The sequence below is a fragment of the Eucyclogobius newberryi genome, unplaced genomic scaffold (genome assembly GCF_026437365.1).
Source record: "Eucyclogobius newberryi isolate DKJ021-1_F unplaced genomic scaffold, fEucNew1.0.hap1 SCAF_9, whole genome shotgun sequence".
Lineage (NCBI taxonomy): Eukaryota > Metazoa > Chordata > Actinopteri > Gobiiformes > Gobiidae > Eucyclogobius > Eucyclogobius newberryi.
The window spans coordinates 27,333,019-27,355,817 of NW_027316532.1; the positions used below are offsets into that span (position 1 = coordinate 27,333,019).

The 22,799-nt window shown below is 40.3% G+C and overlaps 1 protein-coding gene across 16 annotated transcripts in view; it reads left to right on the forward strand.

The window, feature by feature from the left end:
* Positions 1–22,799, forward strand: part of ptprsa (protein tyrosine phosphatase receptor type Sa) — a 219,882-nt gene that overhangs the window by 83,492 nt on the left and 113,591 nt on the right. For all 16 annotated transcript variants that reach the window (XM_072438688.1, XM_072438689.1, XM_072438695.1 and 13 more), the window contains exon 3: positions 13,475–13,679. In XM_072438688.1, coding sequence (XP_072294789.1) covers positions 13,583–13,679 — 97 coding nt within the window. In that variant the 5' untranslated portion in view covers positions 13,475–13,582. The remainder of the gene's footprint in view (positions 1–13,474; positions 13,680–22,799) is intronic.

Genomic DNA, 22,799 nt, shown 5'->3' on the forward strand with positions numbered 1-22,799 from the left:
TGGCAGCCAGGTGGACCGCTGTGCTGTGGTCTGACCCTCACGCGCACACAAACACACACAAACACACACAAACGCACACAAACGCACACATGCACTCTTATGGGGAGATTACATTGACCTGAGTTCCTGAAGACCAGTCCTAATCATACTGTAGTTACATAGCCTATTTTAACCCTAAATCATGCTGTTGATTTAATAGTAGGATTTACGTCACAGATCCCCATATGTGTAATTTCAGTCCCCATAATGTGATAAATACCTGGCCACACACACACGTGCACTCAGATAGACACCATCTCGTTGCCTGGAAATCTGCGCATTTAGCTGTTGTTGTTGCTCTTGGTTCATTCATGAGTCGACCTGACTACACGCTCCACAGGAATCCCAAAGGACTGCTGCTGCCACGGGAGACCTTGTTAGTGACAAACACTGCAGACTTTTAAAAGATGGCCAAGTTTAACATCGAGAGCATGGGACATTCATCGTATTAAGACTAGTTCCTTCATCGAAATGTAACGTTGTAAACAGATTTTCTGACTTATTTTATGTTTTAAGGGATCCAAGTTGAAAGAAAATATATACTTTTACTAATGATGGCAGAGGAAGCTGGGTTATCCTGCTTTAACTCTGATGTTTCAATCAAAAAATATGCAGTCCCTGTTCAATGCGCTATTGAATGAAAGTGGATTGTTATAAGCATGTCTCCCAGCCTGTCAAACAATACACTGCAGTGTCGGAAGTTTTGATGGTCAATATTGATGTAAAGGTTTTATTTCTTGGTATATCTAGATGTATCTTGATACATCTGATCTCGATAATCAACCACTTTTCAATCAAACCATCCAAACAATGTATGTAAATGTGTCGGTTGAGGTCCAAGTCTTGCATAAAAGTAAATTTAATCAAACACTAAAGTGCAGAAATATCTGTGTACCCTTGTCTGAAATATGACCCTTACATTTTGAGGTTCGGTATGTAGTCACAGAAAACAATAATATGGAAACTTCTTTATGCCACTGACACAGTAGCCCTCATAAAAATACATGAACTGCAAGAAATAAATAGCAATTTACTCAGTGACACGGGAGGAGCTCGGAGTAGAGCTGCCTGAGAATCCAGAGAAGCCAGCTGAGGTGGCTCGGGCATTTGTCCCAGAGCTGCCTGGACACCTCCCTGGAGAGATGTACCGGGCATGTCCCACCAGGCAGAGGCCCCGGGGAAGACCCAGGACACGCTGGAGAGACTTTGGCCTGGCCTGGGAACGCCTCGGGACCCCTCGGAGGAGCTGCAAGAAGAATGTGTGGAATGGGAAGTCTAGGTCTCTCTGCTCAGACCGCGGCCCCCACGACCCAGTACCAGATAAAGCAGACACAAGTAGATAGATGGAAACACTTTGCATATTGAGCCCTAAATATATTGTACCAGAATAGTAATATATCTCCAAAAGAATACATTCAATATACGGTATGTTTCAATTTAACTCCCACCTCTGAACAGAAGTCCATAGTTCTAGTCAGAACAGGTTTCAGTCACCCCTAAATGTACAAATAGCAAAATGATGACTGAATAATTGCCTGAGAATGAACGTTCCCGTCTGCCCTGTGACTAACCCACTAAAGTCCTGACAATACACCACCTTAGGCACATAGCAGCGTGGTCGCCTTTTTATCATCGTGGGCCCTTTGGCTAAATAGCACTCGCTCACACACAGGTGGCCCATGTGGAATGCTCTTGTTGACTCTGCATGTTTTCATTTGTTTACTGTAGCTAATTTGCCTCAAAGGCTTTCGTGCTCAGATAGTAGCAAACACCGACCCGAAATGAGGGATGGAGTGCTAATTGAATGTTGATTAATTTTACAGTGTGCTTTTGAAGCATATGCGTGTGGATGACAACTTGAGAGTGCAGGAGGATAAGTGGATAGGTGGTACTCGCCAACATTGCATAACCCTGGGATTGTAGTAGTGTGTATATTGGCATCATGCACACATACTGCACTGCACAAATACACTCAGTCTCAGGGGAAGACAGGGAAGGAGGAGGAGTGGAAGGGGCGGAGGCTGACCAGATGGAGCAGACTGCTTCTTGCTGAGAGAGCTTGACGACAGCTGAACAGCTTGAGGTGTACCGGAGTGGCAGGTTGCATATCATACTTGCCTGAAGTGAACATACAGTCACACTGACGCAGCTGCACATGTCCGAGGAGCTGTGGAGGGGTTCACACGGGTTGTCATCCGTGCGTGTTCAAACTCAAAACATGGCAAATGATCCATGTGAATGATTTTGACAAATAATTAGTGACATTTAAATATGAACAGAAGGCGTGTTGGCAGTGTGCACTGATTTTTGTCATATGTTTTGGGTGTTTGAATGTTTAATTTAGTGTATGTTGTTGTTTTACAGCCCAGGTTAGGTAAAGAGGAGGGAGGGACCAATCTGGGTAGGTGGTGCAGTGGATAGGGGTGTTACACATATGTGGTTGCTAGCACTGCGGCATTGTGGGTTTGAGTCCAGTCCTCAATATTTACCAAATGTCTCCTCTCTCTCCCTTTCACGCTACAACTGTCTAGTAAAGCCTTCGTACCATACAAATTTTATCAGAAATATGAATAGTAATGAAAAATGTAAAAAATAAAATATATAGAAAGGACTACAACTGTATGTTAAGTTATAGAAAATTTCACAAATTACAGTTTTGCTTTTGTAAAAATAATATATCTGAATAATTTGTTGCATGATTGTGTAAAAATACAGCTATATTTGTTTAGCCTAATTGCACTTCTATTTCAATTTTTACTCATTAGTCTGTTCACTGAGGACAAACTGACAAGGATAGTGACTTGAGCACCCATCCATCCCCATGTTCACGCATAAGTCATGTTGATTATTTGTTATATTTGCATCATATTTTTCTGCATCAGCTCTCAATTTTTTTCAGTTGAGAGCGTATATTAATGATCATCTGCAAATGGCAAAATTATATAAAGTTTAACTAAAGTATTGTCTTCAAAGCTACATTTTCAATCAAATCACAGAACACTGTAAATCAACAGCCTCACTCCCACTCGAAACACAATGGTTTATTCAGCATCTGTCCAAATGTCTGAAAATCTTACTCTTGACACTCATTTTGTCCCCTCCTCTGTCTCCATCCCTCCTTCACCCTTTCTCAGCTCCTCTTCCTTGCCACCACATTGTGACTCTCCTCTGGGCCTATTCCCTTAGGTGTGATTAAGGGCTTTGGATTCCAGCCTGCCTGTTTTTCAAGCCCCAGAGGCTTTTGGAAGAAAAAAAATAGCTGTATTTTTCAATCCAATAAAGAAAAACGAAAGATACAAATATGAGAAGCGAGTCATCATTCAGCGAGAAGAAAAGGAAATAATCTAACTGGAAAAATGTCTTCTTGTTTGAATATGAGCCAGTGTTGAAGATGCCAAGAGGATGAGCAGTTTGGTACCGCAGTCTGACTGGGATGTAATTACTTATGCAGCCTCTTCATTTCTGTTTATCCTCATCAGTTTCTCACAATTAATTGTTCTGGTAATAGATCTTTGTAGAATTTTATTTTCCATGTTTTTCCCTATATGAAAGTGTCCCTGTGCCACTGTGAATAACATTTAAACATCTAATTCTTCTCTTACTGGCTCAATTCTGGTTATGATTTACTTTCTGTTACAGTCCAAAAAATTGTGTCGCTACAGGGGCCATAAATGCAGATTTCTTGGCCAAGCTATTGTAGAAAACTCTATCCCTGAGGTCTTCTCATACACTTGGTGGCAGAACAATGGCGGTTGTGTGTGATGTGTTCTCCTGAGATGGTGCTCTTGGCCTGCCCTGTTTACCTCATGGACACTCATCAAAGAGGAATCACGAGAGGAACACTGGACAGAAACGGGAACTTCAGCCAATACCTAAGAAACAATAGGCTGTGCAAGTGGCTAAACCATGACTAACCCCATCAAACAAGGCCAGAACAACAGAGAATCTTGACAGTTGACTTCAGCCATGGATTACCATGCAAAACCATTGTACTCCATAATTAGATTACAATAGGGATACAACTCAAAGCGGAGGGGCTTGTTGTTGAGTCCAGAGCCAAGAGCTGTTTTCTCTCTCCAGTGGCCAGATAGTGTAAATCAGGGAAAGTTTTCTGGTTTAATCCTCGACTGGAGATTTAGTCTAAGCTGTGAACCGCTGACTCTGAGCCACTGGAATAACACTGTGTCCTATCACTGCCAAAGTGCTCTTGAGCTACCCATGTCTTTGCTCTAGCATAACCTTGGGTAGTTTACCTCCTGGTTTCTTGCAATCCGGTTGAGCAAATTGAAATGAACTGTAGTTTTGATTCTTCCTGTACTTGTATTTGTAGTTTTTACACAGCTGAGTGGAAAGTCGGTGGGATATGTCTTGATGTATGATAAACACACTGCCACCTGGATTCAACTACGCATATATGTACGAGCTTCCCACTGGATAGTCACTACACGGGTGAATATCTTTCAGCTGCAATGTGGTATTCTTATTTCTGAAAGAACCACGTGGAAATACAACTCCTGAGTTCGTGGGAAAGATTAGCAGCGGTGTCAGTACGTTTGAGAAACGTCATGTATCAATCAGAGACAACATCTAAGCCCTTAAACACAATTTTGTTTTTTAAGCATTTCAGTACCACTGACACTGTAGTCTGTGCAATTTGCCGAGACATCAAAAACATTTCTTGAGTTTGTGTTTGTGTGTGCGCTTGTAGCTGACCTTTTTGCTTCTCTGTAATAACTCTCCCAAAGCCACAGACTTCTCATCAGACGACCGCGGATCGATAAGTCTCGGCGTGGTTACACCAAGTTTGCTGTTTGCTACCGCTGTAATTGTATTTACAGTAGAACTTGCTCCGTGTGCATAAATATAGTGTCCGTGTCTGGTTGTGATCTCCCTGACTGGGCAAGCATTTCGCGTTCCTTTTAACAGTCAGCGGGATGGGACTGTCTGTCGGCCTCCATCGCTCTGGGTGCTCATGGCTCTGACTTAGCGCTACAGTACTCAGCATGGGTGTGCAAAGTGGAAGAATAACAAACACATAAGGGGAAATGAATGACAATGACGGAAACAAACATTCTATTCATGCACTTTAGTTACAGACTTGAAAACCCACTGCTCTCTCCTCTTGCCCCACTTAAAAACAGCGTGGGTATTCTGCATGCACAAAAACAAACAACGCGGCAGCCCTCTAAAATCCTATCCACACCAGACCGCTGTTGGTTTGTGTAATTAGCTTCCCGAAAATAAGTTTTATACAATAGAATGAGTCATGGTGTGAAAACTGCCTTTACACATGTCTCTAGTTAGGCAAAGCTAGCCGGCTAGGGAATGGCCTGCTGGGAAAAGAATGCATGCATACAAAAGGGAGAGAGTAAGATTTAAAGAGGTTTTCCAACTGTCTGACCTCTCAACTTTGACCTTACAACTCTGCGCCATCACTCTTCAAAGCCCCCATCTTCACTCTCTGTCGTGTCCGGTGAATTTCACTCTCAAGACCAAAAACTGAGAGTCAAAGTTAGATTTCCCCCCTACCTAGATAAAGACCTGAATTTAGTGTAGTGCAATAATTTGTTGTTCTGTATTTTTAGCACCTTTTTTCATAGTTTTGGCCGGGGTGCTACTTATAGTTATACTTATATACTTATACTCCGGAGCGACTTACAGTATATGTGATATTATTTGTTATTCTCACACTTGCAACCGCATTTCATACTCCGGTGCAATTTAAATATGTTTTTTCTTCTCTATTATGCTTTTTTTGGCTGGTGCGACTTATACTCCGGTGCGACTTCTAGTCCGGAAAATACGGTACTTTCAATTAAATGTACACCAATATTATGAATTGATTTTCTTAACATTTTTATTCACGACAGAACCATGTTTGAATGCACATGGCCTATACATTTACCGCTAACGTTGGCATTTTAAGGAAACAACTTGCCTCGTTTCTATGGAATTGCCTGTTCCACAATCACCTACTGTCTGCTACACAAATGGCCTTTATACAGTGAGTGGGTGAAACCTAAGGCCAGCAGACAACACCAGCTCTGTGCTCCAGTAGTTTATTGTGGAGGAGAATATGTTAATATGGATAAAGCCACTGTACGAGCTCCCACTGAATAAATACACTCTTCTACTCCTTAATTCTTCTGCCAGTGGCCAAACACTCCCCGGGTCACATGAAACCCATGAAACACAGAGCTGCTTCTTTCTTCTCTTGGATTTTTATCATTGAACTTGGGATTTTTCCCAGCAATTCCAAGAACTGAATTAATTGGGAGGGAATTAAGTTATTGAATTTTTTGCTGAAGCTGGTTTTGCAATTTTCAAAAACATGTCTTCTTATGTTATCCTCTGACGTTTGATCGTTTGTGGTTAGCTCGCATCCAGCATCTGTATTCTTTGGTATAGAAGTCATTTACGACCTTCATGTTTTATTGGCCACTTTACTTTGGCGCCTTACAATGACTTCTTCATATATCCAGTGCCCTCTAAATGTGTCTTCCTTGTTCAACTTGTTTTTTTTTTCCCATTCCCACCATCCTTTTAGAGAGCATTTCTTTGGTTTCTAGCTGGAGATGGCAAGAGTGTCCCATTTGCTCCTGTCTGTTCCGCGGGCTCTTTGTGGCTCTAAAGAACAGTTGTCTTTCCCATGCTTTTAGTACAAGTGCTGCTGGTTTGGAGCGCGGCGATGGCTGGCCTGACAGGCTGAAGACTGAGTATGACTCGCCTTGGCCATCTGTCTGAGGCCGAGCATGTTCTGGTGCAGCGTGATTGACAGGGGTACTGGCACTCCCCCTAACCTCCAGGCTGCAAAACATCTCATGCATTTGCACAAAACGAATTGCTATAGCTGAAGCATGGTATTGAATTGAGTAGATTGCACTTTTAGATGAGATAAAAATGTTTCTCAGAGTGTTTGTTAGTGTTTGGGGATGTGAGGGAATAGTTGTTTCTGCCTGCAATTAGAGGTTGGCAGTTTATATTGTCTACAACATAATGAAAACTGTGTTATTATAATATTCAAGTAAAGAAGAATATGTTGGCACTTTTTTGAGTCCATTCACATTCGTGCGATACTTGGCAACCATGGCATTTTAGCACACTTTGATGGCATGTAATAATACTTTTGATGATCATAATTAAGGGTAATAATCCCAATCAGTAAAATTGCAGATGACGATATTCAATTTGATTAATACAACTCAATGCGCAGGCTTATTTAGCATCGTAAAAAAAAATCTCGTTGAATCCTATTTGCCCTTGTAATAAGCAGATCCGGGAAAGGGCCGCTGCGTTTAGTCGTGATTGCCGCTAACATGCTAACATCTATTTTCTCGTGTAGGTGTTTTCCAAGTGGCGCTTATCCCGTTATTTCGCAATCTAAAAAGTTCTCCAACCACACAGCAAATGTTGCACACTGATTCCTGCCAATTACACTGAGGAGTTTTGGAGACATTTTTCTAAACACCAGAGACTGCCAGCTCTCTCCTCCTCTGCCTCCTCTTCTCTCACTTAGAATAATCTCATTCCCTTCCCATCCGCATCCCATTTCCAGAATGAATTGCATAGATTTTTTATTTTATTTTTTTTTTCTTTTAGTTGCAGCTGTCCTTCATAAACCTCGCTCTCCTCGTGTGGCAGTTTTTAAAGGCCATTGGAGCCGTTGGCCAGTCGCTGTAGTGTAGTCTGTCTGATTCGGTTGGCAGGGGTCCAAAAACTGATGTCACCCTCTCCTTTTACTTCGCTCTGTTCTGTGAGCCACTAGACTTTCTCTCCTGTGCCAAGTGTCATTCATCGTGAAGGTCTTCCACCTCCTACCAGCATCCAACCAAGATAATTAAATACCTCCTATGTATGTGATATAGCAGTCGTAATTAGTGCTGGCAATATGTTAGTCTGGGTCAAACTCTTTTTTCTTTTCTTATCGCCTCCTAAATACTCGTTGATACTGAAACCCCTTTTTAAACGACTCCTTTGAGCAAGCATTTATACTGAGAAAAATAAAAAAAATCAAATAAAAAGGACAACATTGGACTTTTACGTTCCAACTGAAAACTTGATCTTGAGCCATGATGTAAAACTAGTAAAAAACACATGTAAAAACACATTATATTGCGGAAATTACTATTCATTTTGATGACATGAATGAATTGATTTCTTTTGCATTGCATATTGCACAAAAAGGCTTTTTAAAATCATCATTGTGGTAGTGAAATCAGTATCATCGTCATTTCCTCAGTATCGAGTTGTAGTTTGGAAATGTAAGTATTAGGACACTCACCAATAGGAGGAGTTAGTTGGGGAGGGTAGAAAGCATGTTTCTGTGTTGGAGCATAAAAAGAAGTTAGAAAGAGTTAAAAAGAAAAACACTGAACATAACTAGGGTTTTAATTATGTACTATTAATATGCTGCCGACGCACAATTGTTGTTAAGACACTTTAAAGCTATGGTTGACTCGTAGTCACCTTTGACCTTCGACCGGACTTTGGAAGCAGAAAGAAAATATTTTTTACTTTAGGAGTATGTGAAGTTTGTGAGAGGGTCATTGTAGACAGCTATGTCACTCCGCCGTGGGAAACAAAATGGGTGTGCAATAAAACCAGCATTTAGGAGGGCAGCGCTGAGCTCCTGTCTCTCAACTGCCAATCTGCTTGGCCCTTCTGCATGACCCAGTGCACTCAGCTGCTGTGCACTCAACCCCAGAGCAGGGAAGGTATGGGCTCGCAAACTGTTTATTGGGAAGAAAACACGTTGAATATTTTATTAGTTCTTTTTTTTCTTACAAGATATGCAACGGTGCAACATTTGATGCAGATTTTTAGATGAAAATCAAATAAAAACATTGCTAAATCTAGTTGGAAAGTTTGCTTAATCACATTTTTAGCTTTTTGTCTAAGGATCAATGGTGCTACTAAAAGCATTATTTTGCTTACTTTTACACTCAGATGTGACAAACAAAGAGAATTCAGGACAGGACTGTTGAGGAAACAAATATAAATAATGTCCTTTTTAATATCTGCATATCACAATGCCATAGGGGTGGGCACAAACAACACCTTGTACTCGATAGTCACAATATTATTTACATTTTGATACATTGCCACCGCTACAATGGCCCCAAAGTATGATGAAATTAAAAGCAGATTTGCTTAATATAAAATACTGGTTTGACTTTGAAGTAAAACTTTAAGCTACTTTTCAGCAGTTTTGACTCTATTTTTCCTTTAGCTCATAAGATCCTCACTAAAGGTTGCGGGGGTCTCGTGGGGATAGCAGATGGCAGACACAAGGTGGCTCGGAAGTGTCAACGGCCATTTCTGGGGTTGGGGAAAGTTGGGAACAGCGGAGGGCAAAGGCTCATGGGAAAGCTTCTTGCAAGGAGAGGTTGCCAGGGCAGTGCAATCTCCAGTCCCTTAATGAGGTCACGGCGGTGCAAGTCCTGCCTACCTACACAAACAACCTTCCCTTACGGCAAAACATTCAGAGTTGCATTATTCTAACCAGCATATTTGAAGACATGCGCATCTGTTTGCATAAACCATCATTCTTCCGCCTAATGACAGGTACACTGAATTTCACATTCTTGCAACACAGATCTCTGAGGATTGAGCAATAAAAGAAGTAGATACACACACACGAAGGGCCCATTTACATAATAGTCCTGCAGTTGCATGCAAATTCACATGATTCCCAACCAAACATCTGCAATGCAAGCATAGTTTAGTATGCATGAATTTGACGGAGGAAGGGAGAGAAGGAGGAGAGTGAATGAAAGATAGGAGGTTTGGATGTATATGTGGAAAGGAATGGGTAAAGGCAGATTTGAAGGATAGCTCTGATCAAGGAGAAGTAACAAATGTATATGTTTTCTTTATATATTTGTGTAGAACTGACAGCCTTGATTCCTCACATTTCCACACAAAAGCCTTCTGCTAGTCGGATAGTGCAGGAAAAGTCAAGAAAAGTGAATTCCAGTTCAGAAGGAATCAATACATTTTGTGATTCTACAACAGATGGTTGCTATATTCTTGTTTTACCGCCGTGGCAGGCTTGTGTGGTATGTCTCATCGCACACACTCTTCTCGCTTTGCATTCAGACATCCGTGCTACACAGCAGCGGGGCGTCATATACAGAACAAATAAATCATATGGGAGGATAAGTACGACTCTAAATGATCACGCTCTTAAATGCCATATGGAGGCGTTAAATTGTGAAAAAAATACCTGCATGCGAGGGATAAGTGCAATGCAAGCAATAGTAGGTGTTATTATAAAATACTGTAGGGTATGTTCATGCACAGTCCTTGTAATTAAAATCCTTTAGAACTATTTTATAATGTCTAAAAACGGCAAAATAAACGTCTGTGTTATGCCAATCATGGACCAATTCATTGGGAGAATTTGAAGTCTCACGTTGCCAAAATGAGAATGCAAGCCCTGTCCAAATGCAGTACAGTATATACAGTAAATATCTTATGCAAAGAAATACTCATTTATAGAATGGCTTCTAGCGTCTGTAACATATCACTCTTTGAAATTCATGTATGACCTTAAAATGTGCTTATTCAAATAAAATTACACTTAGATTTGAGGCTCAATATTTACATTTTCTTTGCATTAATTGGAGCATTTTTGTTGATTTGAGTTGTAGAAAGTTGACCAAGTAACTTCTATGACTAATTATAGCTATATAAATGTGGCTTTTTATTTGTATATCTAGAACATATTACTGTGATATCTTTCTGTATCATATATCGCGCCTCAAAATCTGTTATCGTGACATATCTTCTCAAACCTCTGCGTATATCAGCCTGAAAATTAATATTCTGGATTGCGTAACGGATAGAAAAGCGATCTAATTATGTGCCAAACTGTAGCATCTATAAAATAATGAAATGCTCATTTGAATTAGCTTGATGCAGAGAGCCTTAAGAGGAGGAAACTGACCATTAGCAGTTTCTGTTTGCAATCGCCTGCCGGGGTAATGGTAAGGGTTTGTCAATCGATTGGCCTCTCAGCTTGCAGTGCCAGAACTCTAAAGTCTCATTTTTTCCTTTGTCCAATTATGTAGTCTAAAAACGAAAAAAAAAAAAAAATACAAGAATGCTTTTAACAAGACCTGGCAGGTTTCCCTGATGAGGTGCAAAGCAGTGACTAATACAGTGTTAACCTTTAGGTAGAAAAAAGAAGAAGATATATCAGCTTACATCCAGGTGCTTGCGTTAAAACATACCATCCAGCACAGTTTCTAAAGGAATTTACAGGCTACACTTATATGTTGAGAGAAGATGAATCGATACTTAACCAGTTGCCCACACATAGCCATAGGTTATGTGTAGCGAAGCGCCTGTCTTAACAACAATAGCGCTTGTAATTGTGTTGTGAAGTTTGTGTAGCGACTGAGGGAAGAGATAGAAATGCTTGGCCCGGGGGGGTAAGGCCATAAATCATAACCTAGGCATGCGGCTGTGGCAAATCCCCGCAGGCCTGGAAAGATTACCCCTACCTACACCCATGTTTACACTCGCAGACAATAGGGGCATCATTCACAAGGCCAATAGATTATTCGATACGCTCTTTTGCCTGTGTGTTACATCATTCGGCCTCCAGGTTGGAGCGCTGAAATAGAAAGTAGGGAGTCAAGGGTGCGCATGTCGGTCGCGTATGTGTATTGTGTGCTGAAAGACGAGCTGCGCTTTTTGAAAGACGCCCACTCTTTTTTTTGTTGCACGGCCTCAGTCAAAAGATCTATTGTTGATCAGTCTCTTTAAAACTCGGACGAAAGTGTGTCTGGCACGTGCTGCAGTGTTTCTGGGAATATTTCTCACTGGATGTTTCAAGAGAAGATTTAAGGAAAAGGCGTGTGCAAAAGATCATGCACTATGCTGTCTTAAGGCTTTTGCAGTCAGATATTGATATGGAGGAACTTTGTATACGGTATTTCAAGAGGCACATGCAAATATTTCCGTTATAAAACAATAGTGCTTTCTTTATGCTTCCATACAAGTTCTGATCAAGCTTAAAATCATTCTAAAACTGTTCAGAAAAGGTCAAATTTTCTTCCGTTAGTTATTATTGATCAATTGAGTATCTAGTTTCGATAATAGTTTTAGTGTCTGTTAGCATCACCGTTATTATGTTTGCAATATCTGATTTTGACAGCGTTTTGATGAGTAAATATGTACATTTGAATGTTGAGAAAATACAATAGCAGCAATAGAAAGAAAAATAACATATATAACATCAACTGTTATATGTTTTTCTGCCTTTTGTACTTACCATTTTGTCCTCTAGTCAACTGCTGTAAGTGTTATAGAGTTGTCTGTCACTTGCTTGTATTACTGTCTCTGTGTTGAAAAGCTGCTCTCTTTAAGTTTGCAGGTGAGGATTTAATATGAAATGTTCAGGGACATTTGAGAAGGGCTCCTCTTTATAGATTCCAATTGTAAACCTGTGTTGACACAATATTATCTTTAACCTCCATGCTTCCCCTCACAAAGGAGTCTGCTTTATGACAAAGTGCCTCCTGTCTGCACAGTTTGTATTGCGGCACCCAGTTAACCACCCTGGGTGCAGGTAATTAATCTCACTTCTACGCAGTCACCCTTGTGCCTCTCATGGGCGCTGCTGAGTTGTAAAGGGAGCGGGCTTGGTGTCTTGCTCAAGGACACGAGAGCTTGGCAGATGCTCGCTGACACAGAGGTTGAACCCAGGTAGTGCGATCGTGTTACTCTGTCCTATTATGTTCTTTTGTGATATGGGTTTAACAGTTTTGCAGACAAAAGTTTGCCTCTCGGGCGACCCGCAAAACAAAGTGCCTATTGTTCAAGTGCCATTGGATCTATGCATTTCTGATCCAGTTTTAGTAATAGTATGGAGCAAATCGTCACTGAATGTGTAACAATATATGAAAGTAGAACAATGAAAATACAATTAAAGTGATACAATACAATTAAATTCAGCTAGATTGAGTTAAAACGGTGTATCTATTTATCAACTGACTAATATAAATCTAGAAGCACATATATACATACTATAGAAGTCAGCCTGATCCTATTTCCCAAAGACAATACAATACCATTTATAATTTACATGGACCGTTCTATTGCTTAGTTCATGGGTAAAAGTTCTTTGCGCAGACTAAGTCACAAAGTTTTTTTTTTTATTTTACCTTAAAAGTGCTAAGAAACACAAATATACATTAATAAAACCGCAGTAGACCTGTCTATTTTACACTGTTTTAAACTGTTTATATGAATGAATGAATACATTAAACCCTGTAAAGCACTTTGGGTGTCATTATAGGCACAATATAAATGCAGTGATTAATGAGTGAATGAGTTTTAATTGCATTGCGAGTTTATCTTGAACACCACCTGCTGCCTTTTATTGTGCAAACGCTAAATATGTTCCTTTTCCTGTTTATTCTTGCAGAGTACCGAGCCATCCTGTGTGAAGCCCCGCCCTCCCTGTTTGGTCGGGGCCAGGTCGATCCTCAGCCCCGCCCTCTCTCCCTGCCCCCCTCCCCTCTCTGGAGTCAGGATGGCCAACGCCGGAGCCCCTCGCCTCTCCCTGCCAGTCCTGCTGCCTGTCATCACGCTGCTGCTATCACTGCTGCTCACCAGCTCCCAGGCCTTATGTAAGTCTTAACGCTAAACCAGATCCAGTTATCGATGTCACAACTCTTATAGGGTCTATAAATGGTTAAATAATCACTTTGAAATCCCATGGCTGACACACATTTATCTCACAAGTATAGAAGGATCAACACTGACCTTTGAGATCACAAATTTAGATTTTAGTGACGAGCAGATCAATACGAAATATCGATATAGTGAAACCGTCAGAGTTATGAAAAAGTATCGATACTAAAATGTCTCCAAAAACTGCAGTTTGATTTGATTTTAATGAATGATTGAATTTTTCTTAATTTTTGTAATATGTTTATATTTTAGTTTTTTGCACATATATTTGCTTTTCATATTAGTTCAAGCTGAGATTGAACAAAAAATAATGACAAAAATGATTAAAAAAAAAAACTTTCCCAGTTAAGGCGAGAGTTTTTAAATTTGTTGTTTCACAGATTTTCCTTGGCATTTTTAAAAGGGGAAGACGGAATGAAAATAAAAAATGTATTTTATTTTCCCATTATCACATTTCTACCATCCAAAAGTCGGAGTTGAATTTAAAAATACAATTTTATTCTAAATAATTTTCTTGGATTCTTAGAATATAGGCCCTACTTCCACCTCTCTACATTATCTACATAATTATAGTTATCAATGCAAGACATTCAAAATAACTATAACTATACTGCAGTGTACAAAAATACCTTCAGTGTCATAAACTGTTTAATGGAAGGTGGAACTCACAGAGATCAGACAGAAAGTAGTCCCAGACTGACAGCTTCTCAGAAAATGAATCATCCTGTGACCAAACAAGTCGGTTTGATAAACTTTTTTTGAGTCTTGACAAGAACACAAAGTGTGCAATGAATGAAAATGTCTTATTGAGCTTAAATTTGGCCACAATGATTTGATCCAACGGCGCAGTAATTTTTTCCCACACTAGAGTCGTGGACACGCAGCTCAAATCGGGTATCGTCCTTACAATGTGATCAGATGAGAACGTGTGACTCCAGACGAGCTGGACATGTCCACATGAGAAGGACTTGTGCTACTTAAATGGCAACGACAAAATTATTCTGATATAATCGGTCAAGACGCGTATTCTTCATTTCCTCGTTCGAACACAAGTTCAATGAAAGGGGAGCGCGAGCCAAAGCCACGTCCACCCCGCAACCTTCATGTTGATCTACCAGTCGATCTCATGGATCTAGGAAGCCGTGAGTTGCGAGAGTTTTAAAGCTCTGACGTTCGGACGAATTCGGGTTCGTGCAGAAATGGTCGGAGGTCGGAGATGCTGTGGCAGAATACATTTTTATTTTTATTGAGATTTTGGCCAAAAAAACTTCGGAAAATCCGCAAAAACAGGAAAAATACATTTTATTTTAGTTTTAGAATCTCTGTATTTGACGTCGGTGGGCTCGCGAAACAACTTATTAAAAAACTCTTGCCTAAAGAGTTTCAATGTATTTTAGTACAAATCTCATTGGCATTGATCAAATTGCGATATTTGCCATAGAAAAAATACATTTTGGTATCGGCCATTACTAGATTTCCCATTCATTTTTTCCATCAGGTCTTCAGAAAAAAAGACATTCAAAGTTAAAGCTTACTGGTGGCTAAAGTGTTTGGTAACTCATTTTATTTGAAATATGTTTCTGAAACTTTATGAACCGCAAAGTTATTACAACAATTTGGCTAATTTCTTGGACTGAAAACAACCACATAGCATATTGTGCCTTTAATATTTTCAAGATGGTGTCGAAAAATACTGTGAAACATACTTCTTTAATCCCGGCGGCCTTCGACTCTTGATCTCCGTAGTCGTATTAGCCGGAGTTCACGTTGCTGTAATATCCCGGCAGCTCACACTCTCCCACACCCTCCAAGTCTTTTTTTAATGGGCACAATCTATCCACTGTACAACACCGTAAGCTTTACCAATCACCTTAAATGGATTTTTCATTTTACAACCAAATATTCACCGGTTGGAAGTCAGAGCACATTCATCATCTTTTATTACTTAGTGGAGATAGAAGCACGGGGTGCGCTGGTAGTCTCTTATCCCTCCCTGTCAACTCCTGCGTAGGATTTGTTCTGCACCATTTCCCCGTTAAGATGGGCTTAGAGTAGCATTAGGGAGATGGAACAAAGAGGAAGGCACTGCGCAGATAGAAAAGAGAGTGATGGCGATGTGGGGCGGCTTCCCCCTTGGGTTCCGCTGTTTGTAAATCCTGCGAGTTGGAGTGAAGCGTCGGCGTAAATGCAGAGAGTCCGCTTGTCCGCGCCGATGTATGCTAATTTATTTTAATTGTTCCCAGCGTACAGTGCGTCGCGTGAACATTGTTTCGTATGCAAATGGTGCTTCTTCGTTAGACTTCACGTACAGCGTTGCGCATAACATATCCGCAGAGGACGGGGATGTGACTTTGCCTTTTCAGTCACGGGGAAAAGAAAAAAATATATATATCTATGTCCCTCGCACTTCTTGTTTGCCCTTCAGCGCAAATCAGAGCGGCAAAGTTAAACGCGGCGTCATTACAAGTACAGTGGCAGGCATTTGTAAGTCTTAAAAATGTCAATTGCAGAGCGGGTGGAAAAATGGGACAGTGCAAGTGCGCGCGTCCCCAAATGAACTGTGTACTCTTTCTGTACTTGGGAAGGTTGATTTGAAACGTATTTATTCATATATTCAGTCCCACTGTATACGGGAAATGGGACAGATGTTTAGAGCTTTGCGAGAAGGCAGAGTGAAACACAATTACCATATTCACAATGCAGTTCCGTTCGCACTGCGAGTATAATGAAAAAGTAATTTGATTGAATTATGTCTTTGTAGAAGTACTTGACACAACAGATCTGCCAACTATCGGCTGCACGTGGTATTGACTTGGAACTGGCGGAAAAAGTACTTTTCCTATGACAATTTGTGGCTGGATTACTGTATTTTCCGGACTATAAGTTGCACCTTTTTTTCATGTTTTTGGCCGGGGTGCGAATTATACTTTTTATTGTTACACTTGCAGATGCATGTCATACTCCAGTGCGACTTGTATATGTTTTTTTCTTAAATCATGCATTTTTTGGCTGGTGCGACTTATACTCCAGTGTGACTTATATATGTTTTTTCTTAAATCATGCATTTTTTGGCTGGTGCGACTTATACTCCAGTGCGACTTATATATGTTTTTTTCTTAAATCATGCATTTTTTGGCTGGTGCGACTTATACTCCAGTGCGACTTATGGTCCGGAAAATACGGTATTGTTAAAACTGAAAGTATAAAACCATTCTCACAGCTGCGACAGAACTGCATCAGCGCATAACAACGAACAAATATTCAATTGTAATTAGTGTAAGTGTGATTCTCGTATGGGAGCAGTATAGATCAAATCCTTCTCACAAAACTGTCTCATGTCCCCCAGCTTGAGTTCAGTCGCCCACCACGCGAGGATGCCATTTGCTCCCCTGCGTTTAATATCATTCAGTCATAATTGTGATCTTCATTTCGGATGGAGATTAGCCCCTCTCTTTCCTCTGACACAGTGGGGGCCTGTCTCTCCATCTGTCTGCCATCTACACGAGCTCTTCCTGCGGATATGATCTTTGTTTCTGGCTAGATCTCTCACTTTGTGTCGCCGTTTGATTGTCTCGCACGATTAGGGGCGTCATGGTTGAGGTTCAAATATTCAACCAAAACAGGAAATTAAATACAAAAAAGCAGAAATATCACTCATTTTTAATAGTTCTTTTTTTTTTTATCATTGATGATAAACGGGACTTTCAGTAAATCTCCCACCGCTTCGTTCAATTGTTTGAGTTTCTGTTTTCTCAATATTGAAGTCTGAAGACAAACTGCCCATAAGAACGACGGATGTTATGCTAAAATACGATTACTCACACAAACAGTCGTAACAAAGGCACCAGAGACACGTTAAACAGACATTTTTTCATCAACAAATACCAATAGATTTAGCTCAATGATGGGTAGATGAAACCCACACATATTTTTGGGTTAACTCTGGCAAACTTACAAGTAGTATCACAAAGTATCAGCCTGTCCTCAAGTGGACTATTATCTCTGATTCATAGTCTGTCCCTAAATGGCCTCTTTGGGGGCCCACACACCTTTAGCCTCCATTATTACATATAATCTATGCACTTCATTTCCTCCCTCGTTCCTCTCTTATTGTCTCCCACACCCACGAGCCACAGCGACACCCAAACACACAGACTGGCGGGCGGGCGGTGCGTTCAACGACGTCGCCTTCCACCTGCCGGACTGAGGGTCTATGCAAAAACCTTTCCACCAGCCCCCACTTTGTGCAAACACTATATTTCCTCCACCCTCCTTCTCTCAAAAACACAATGCCGCTGCCTCGTGTTGTATCAGCCCCGAGCATGATGTCATCCCTCCATCTCCGAGTCCATCACGGCTCATAAATCACACGCAAAAATAGACAAAAGAGAAAGAGAGATGGCTCAATATATAACGCACGTTTCCTTATTTGCAAGTTCATTGTAACATGCGCTGTACTTGCATGTGTTTCGGGTGCACAGTGGAACCTCTGTGTTGAATGTCTAGATTAATTGCCGTTCCATGGCCGTAAAAAAACACGACGACCGAGTTTACAGGCAGCAAAGAGATAACAATTGTGCGATATTCAAATGTTATGGTTTGTTTGGGCATCATTTGGCCCACAGGCTTTTCGCATAACAAGAATGTATATTTAAAATGAGTAAATATACGCATCGTGTACAGCCACCGACACAACACAAACACGATAAAAATGGAAATTAATATTTAGTCAAGCCAACAAAGCTGCCTCGTATTTCGACTGACAAACACAGTGTGACAATGGGCCAATAATGAGCAAATGGTGCAGCGCAGGCCATTGCAATAAAGGATTTTACAGTCTGATATTGCATTTGGAAGCAGTCAATACTTTATTCATTTGCAAATATTTACTGTTGCAACCCGATATTGAATTATACAATTTTTTTTGCAAGTGAGTTCACATTTTGCACATTTTTTTATGATCAATCTCATGCCAGGGATCCAAGGGCACTTAAAGTTTGTTTTCATTCAAGTGACGTGACGGCATGTTATTTACTTTCCCTTTTATGGGTAAAAAAAGTCCCTTCGCCATAGCTTTATTTTGTCTTTTCTTCTCTTTATCGTTCTGGAGTGCACAGCCGCACTCTTGGCGCAGTCCTCATAGTGGTAATTGGTCATATACTCTCAGTGATGGGCTAAGGGTCTTCAATTATTTATATTCCTTTGAAGATGCCATTTGGGAGAATAGGAAGCCCCTTAGTGGAGCTCTTACTTTCTTGTTTGTGTTATCTGCATCCTCCATTTTTTTTCTTTTTTTTCATTTGTATTGGACTTTTCTTCTCCATCTGTTGCCGTGCTACAATAAATCCTTTTCTTTTTCAAACCCTTACTTTTTAATTCCTCATTGGCCAAATTGTCAAACATAGAGTAGTATAAACTGCAAACAAGTGCAAAATGTAGAGTTTAATGCAATAAAAAATGCACTAACAGAAGGCAGGTTGTGATCAAAAATCTCCCTGTAAATGAAAATAAAAATACTAATTCTGGGTTTCAGTTGCCATGGCACAACAGATTTTTTAATATCTTTTACTTCAAGTATCGACAGAATAGATCAATTACCTATTTTCGAAACCCTCTCTGCTCAGTCTGGCAGTCTCCTCTCAGCACCACGCTTCAGTGGTTTGAGCGATGTTCTATGAACCCAGTTTGACAGAACAATACAATTGATTGAAAGGTGCTATCCCACTATATTATTTTCCTTCCACTAGAAAAAGGAACTAAGCACAGCATCACAGGAGAGAGCTGTAGCATTGATCGAGTCTAACGCTCTTAAAATGTTCTTGTACCTCAGAAACACATCTCTTAAATCTTCCATCTTTTTAGGCCTTGTATTTATCTGCAGTATCTTTGGATTAGTCTCGGTATAATACGTGTGATGATAATAATAGAAGCAGAAATACCGTAGTTTTCATTCTTTATTTAACTGTAGACACTGAACATGTTCCATAGAGGTGGAAATGTGGCTGTGCCTGATGAAAACTTGCAAATAATGAATTACTATATTAACATTTCTCTCATTGAACGTATTGGATTGGACATCTAAAGCGCTTTATACTGTATATTATTCATTTACTCCGTACTTGCTTGGTCATAGCCGCAGCTGCCCTAGAGCCAACTGAGGAAAGCGAGGCTGCCAGTGGCCTTAAGAAAATACCCTGAAACTGATTTATTAACTGAATTTGGAAAGTAGTTTTATGGAGTAAAACTTTGGAACTCATTGGATTATACCGTATTTTCCGGACTATAAGTCGCACCTTTTTTCATAGTTTTGGCCGGTGCTTATATAAGATAAGATAAGATAAGATATTCCTTTATTGTCCCACATGGGGAAATTTCATTGGTGCAACGCAGGTAGATACAGAGGTAGATACAGAAGAACAGATCACTTATAGGAAGTCTGAAAAACACTTTCAGTAGAAGATCTCCTATAAGTAAATAAAAACTCCCATAGACAAATAAATAAATAAATACCATTGCATGTGATCCCGACAGTAATTGCACATGAATATGTGTCACGACAGCACATAGATTGCACATGAATTTCACAGTAATTGCACATGAATTGCACATGAATTCCAACAGCAATTGCACATACGACAGAATTGCACATCAGTATTAGGTTAGGTCAGTATTGCGACGGGATAACGTGACGATCTCCGGGTAAGACGACTGTTCTCCTCAGTTTCATGAGTTCCTCCTTTGTGTAAACGCGGTACGGCGCCGGCCGGGGGGCGGGGCCGGAGCCGGGGGGCGGGGCCGGAGCCGGGGGGCGGGGCCGGAGCCGGGGGGCTCAGAGCCAAGACACATCGCAACGGCACGACGAAAACACTCAATCCAGCCGAATAAAGTCAAAACAAGTTAATTTAAAGCGATTCCAGTGCGTGTCCCGGTCGTTCGTGAAGTTCCTCTTTCATATAAACGTGTATATAAACGTGTATATAAACGTGTATATAAACGTGTATATAAACGTGTACCGACGACACGCCGTACTTTAGCGCGGCCGGAGGGCGCGGGGGGGGGGCTGGTGGGCTCGCTCGGAGCTAGCTCACGTCACAACAACACAACGAACGCAACGAAAAACGCTCAAATCCAGCCGAAAAAAGTCAAAAACAGTTGAATTAAAAAACTATTCCAGCGCGTGTCCCTATCGTACAGTAAAATAGAAAAAATATACTAACTATATTTACAAAATATAGGAGATAAAGCACAATAAGTGTGAGAAAGAAGAGAGAGCGTTTACACCGGGCTGCCAGCTGTACCAGCGCCTTATGACGTACTTATATTTATACCTATACACTTATACTTATACTCCGGAGCGACTTATATGTGATATTGATTGTTATTTTCACACTTGCAACCTTATTTCATACTCCAGTGCAACTTATATGTTTTTTTTTCTTCTCTAATATGCATTTTTTGGCTGGTGCGACTTATAGTCCAGAAAATACGCTGATTTCAAAACATCACCTAATCTCTATATCTTTAAGTAACAGTTTAAAGCAACTCAACCGTTGTAGTGTAACATGTCGTAAAGGTAAAAAAGTGTATGTAAAACGTAAAACAAGTTGTCTAAACAAAATGTGTTCAGAACCATCTAGTGTTTTTTTTATTTTAATTTTTTTTTCAATGAAGTGGCAGATATTTCTAAGATGTTTTTGTTCTCTTTGCTACTTGTTGATTGTGTTGTAATCTATGTTAACTTAAATAACACACAATTGATATACATATATATTTGTTGCTATACAGACCACCTCAAAGCCATTCCAAGCCGGCCACCCAGTCAGTGCACTTAACAGTCATTTTCACACTTAACAATCATTTTCACACTTAAGAACACTCCAAAGTTGAGTAATTTCCTTCTTCTAGCTGCACAATCATTCCTATTTATTTCCAAAGGGCTAAAAACATACTTTGTGTTTTGTTTTTTCCAGATTTAGTTTCCCCTCCGCCTTCAATTGTGGTTTCAACGGGACCAATTTGTGCGTATTACCAGTGTGTACCCCTTTGTGGTGGCAGAGTGCTTGGACAAAGTTTCTCACCTCAGGAAAAGAGCACTCTAAGACTCTGAGACTTACTTGACTCAGAGCTCCCACATCCTGCCACAAGTCCCCTGCGCTCTGCAAAGTTTCAGTGTAGAAGTGGCTGACTGCCTGATGAAAGAACGCTGAAGAAAGGAGTTCTCGTTTGCAAGTTAGCTTCAAAGCAGCGCGATGCTAGATGGGAAGATATTGGGGAAAACGGTGCTACATCCCGTATAAATTTAAATCAATATGTATATAAGAAGGCACCAGACAGTTGATTGAATGCAAGTTAATTATTGTTATAGTGAGTTGAGGTGCGACCCTTCTTTCTTCCAATTATACTCAATTACAAGTACCGTATATTCTGGACTATAAGTCGCACCAGCCAAAAAATGCATAATAGAGAAGAAAAAAACATATTTAAGTTGCACTGGAGTATGAAATGTGGTGGCAAGTGTGAAAATAACAAATTATATCACATATAAGTCGTTCCGGAGTATAAGTATAAATATAAGTATAAGTCGCACCCCGGACAAAACTATGAAAAAATGTGCGACTTATAGTCCGGAAAATACGGTACAAATACTGCTACCATAAAGAATAATACTTGTACTCAATTTTAGACGATAAAGTTGATTAATAAAACCGTTTTACTTCGAATTAAGTTGTTTTAAACTCCAATGTGCATTTTCTCTGAGCTCTGGCCAATCAGAGCAGGCGATGCAGCACAGTTATGTGTTTGTGAGCAGAGAGGGAGGAGCTGAGACAGGGGCGAGCTGGCTGTGGATTGGGACGAATGGGCTAGAATTACAATTACAACTCCAAAAATATGTTTAAAGTACAATTACCCAAGAATACCTACTCAATTACAGTAATATGTGTTTGTAGTTATACTCCACCCCTGGTCTAAAGAATAGTTGAATAACAACTTTCTTGATAAGAAAGTCAGTTTATAATATGCAGTACATTCTGATATGATTGTGTTTAAAACCTGTT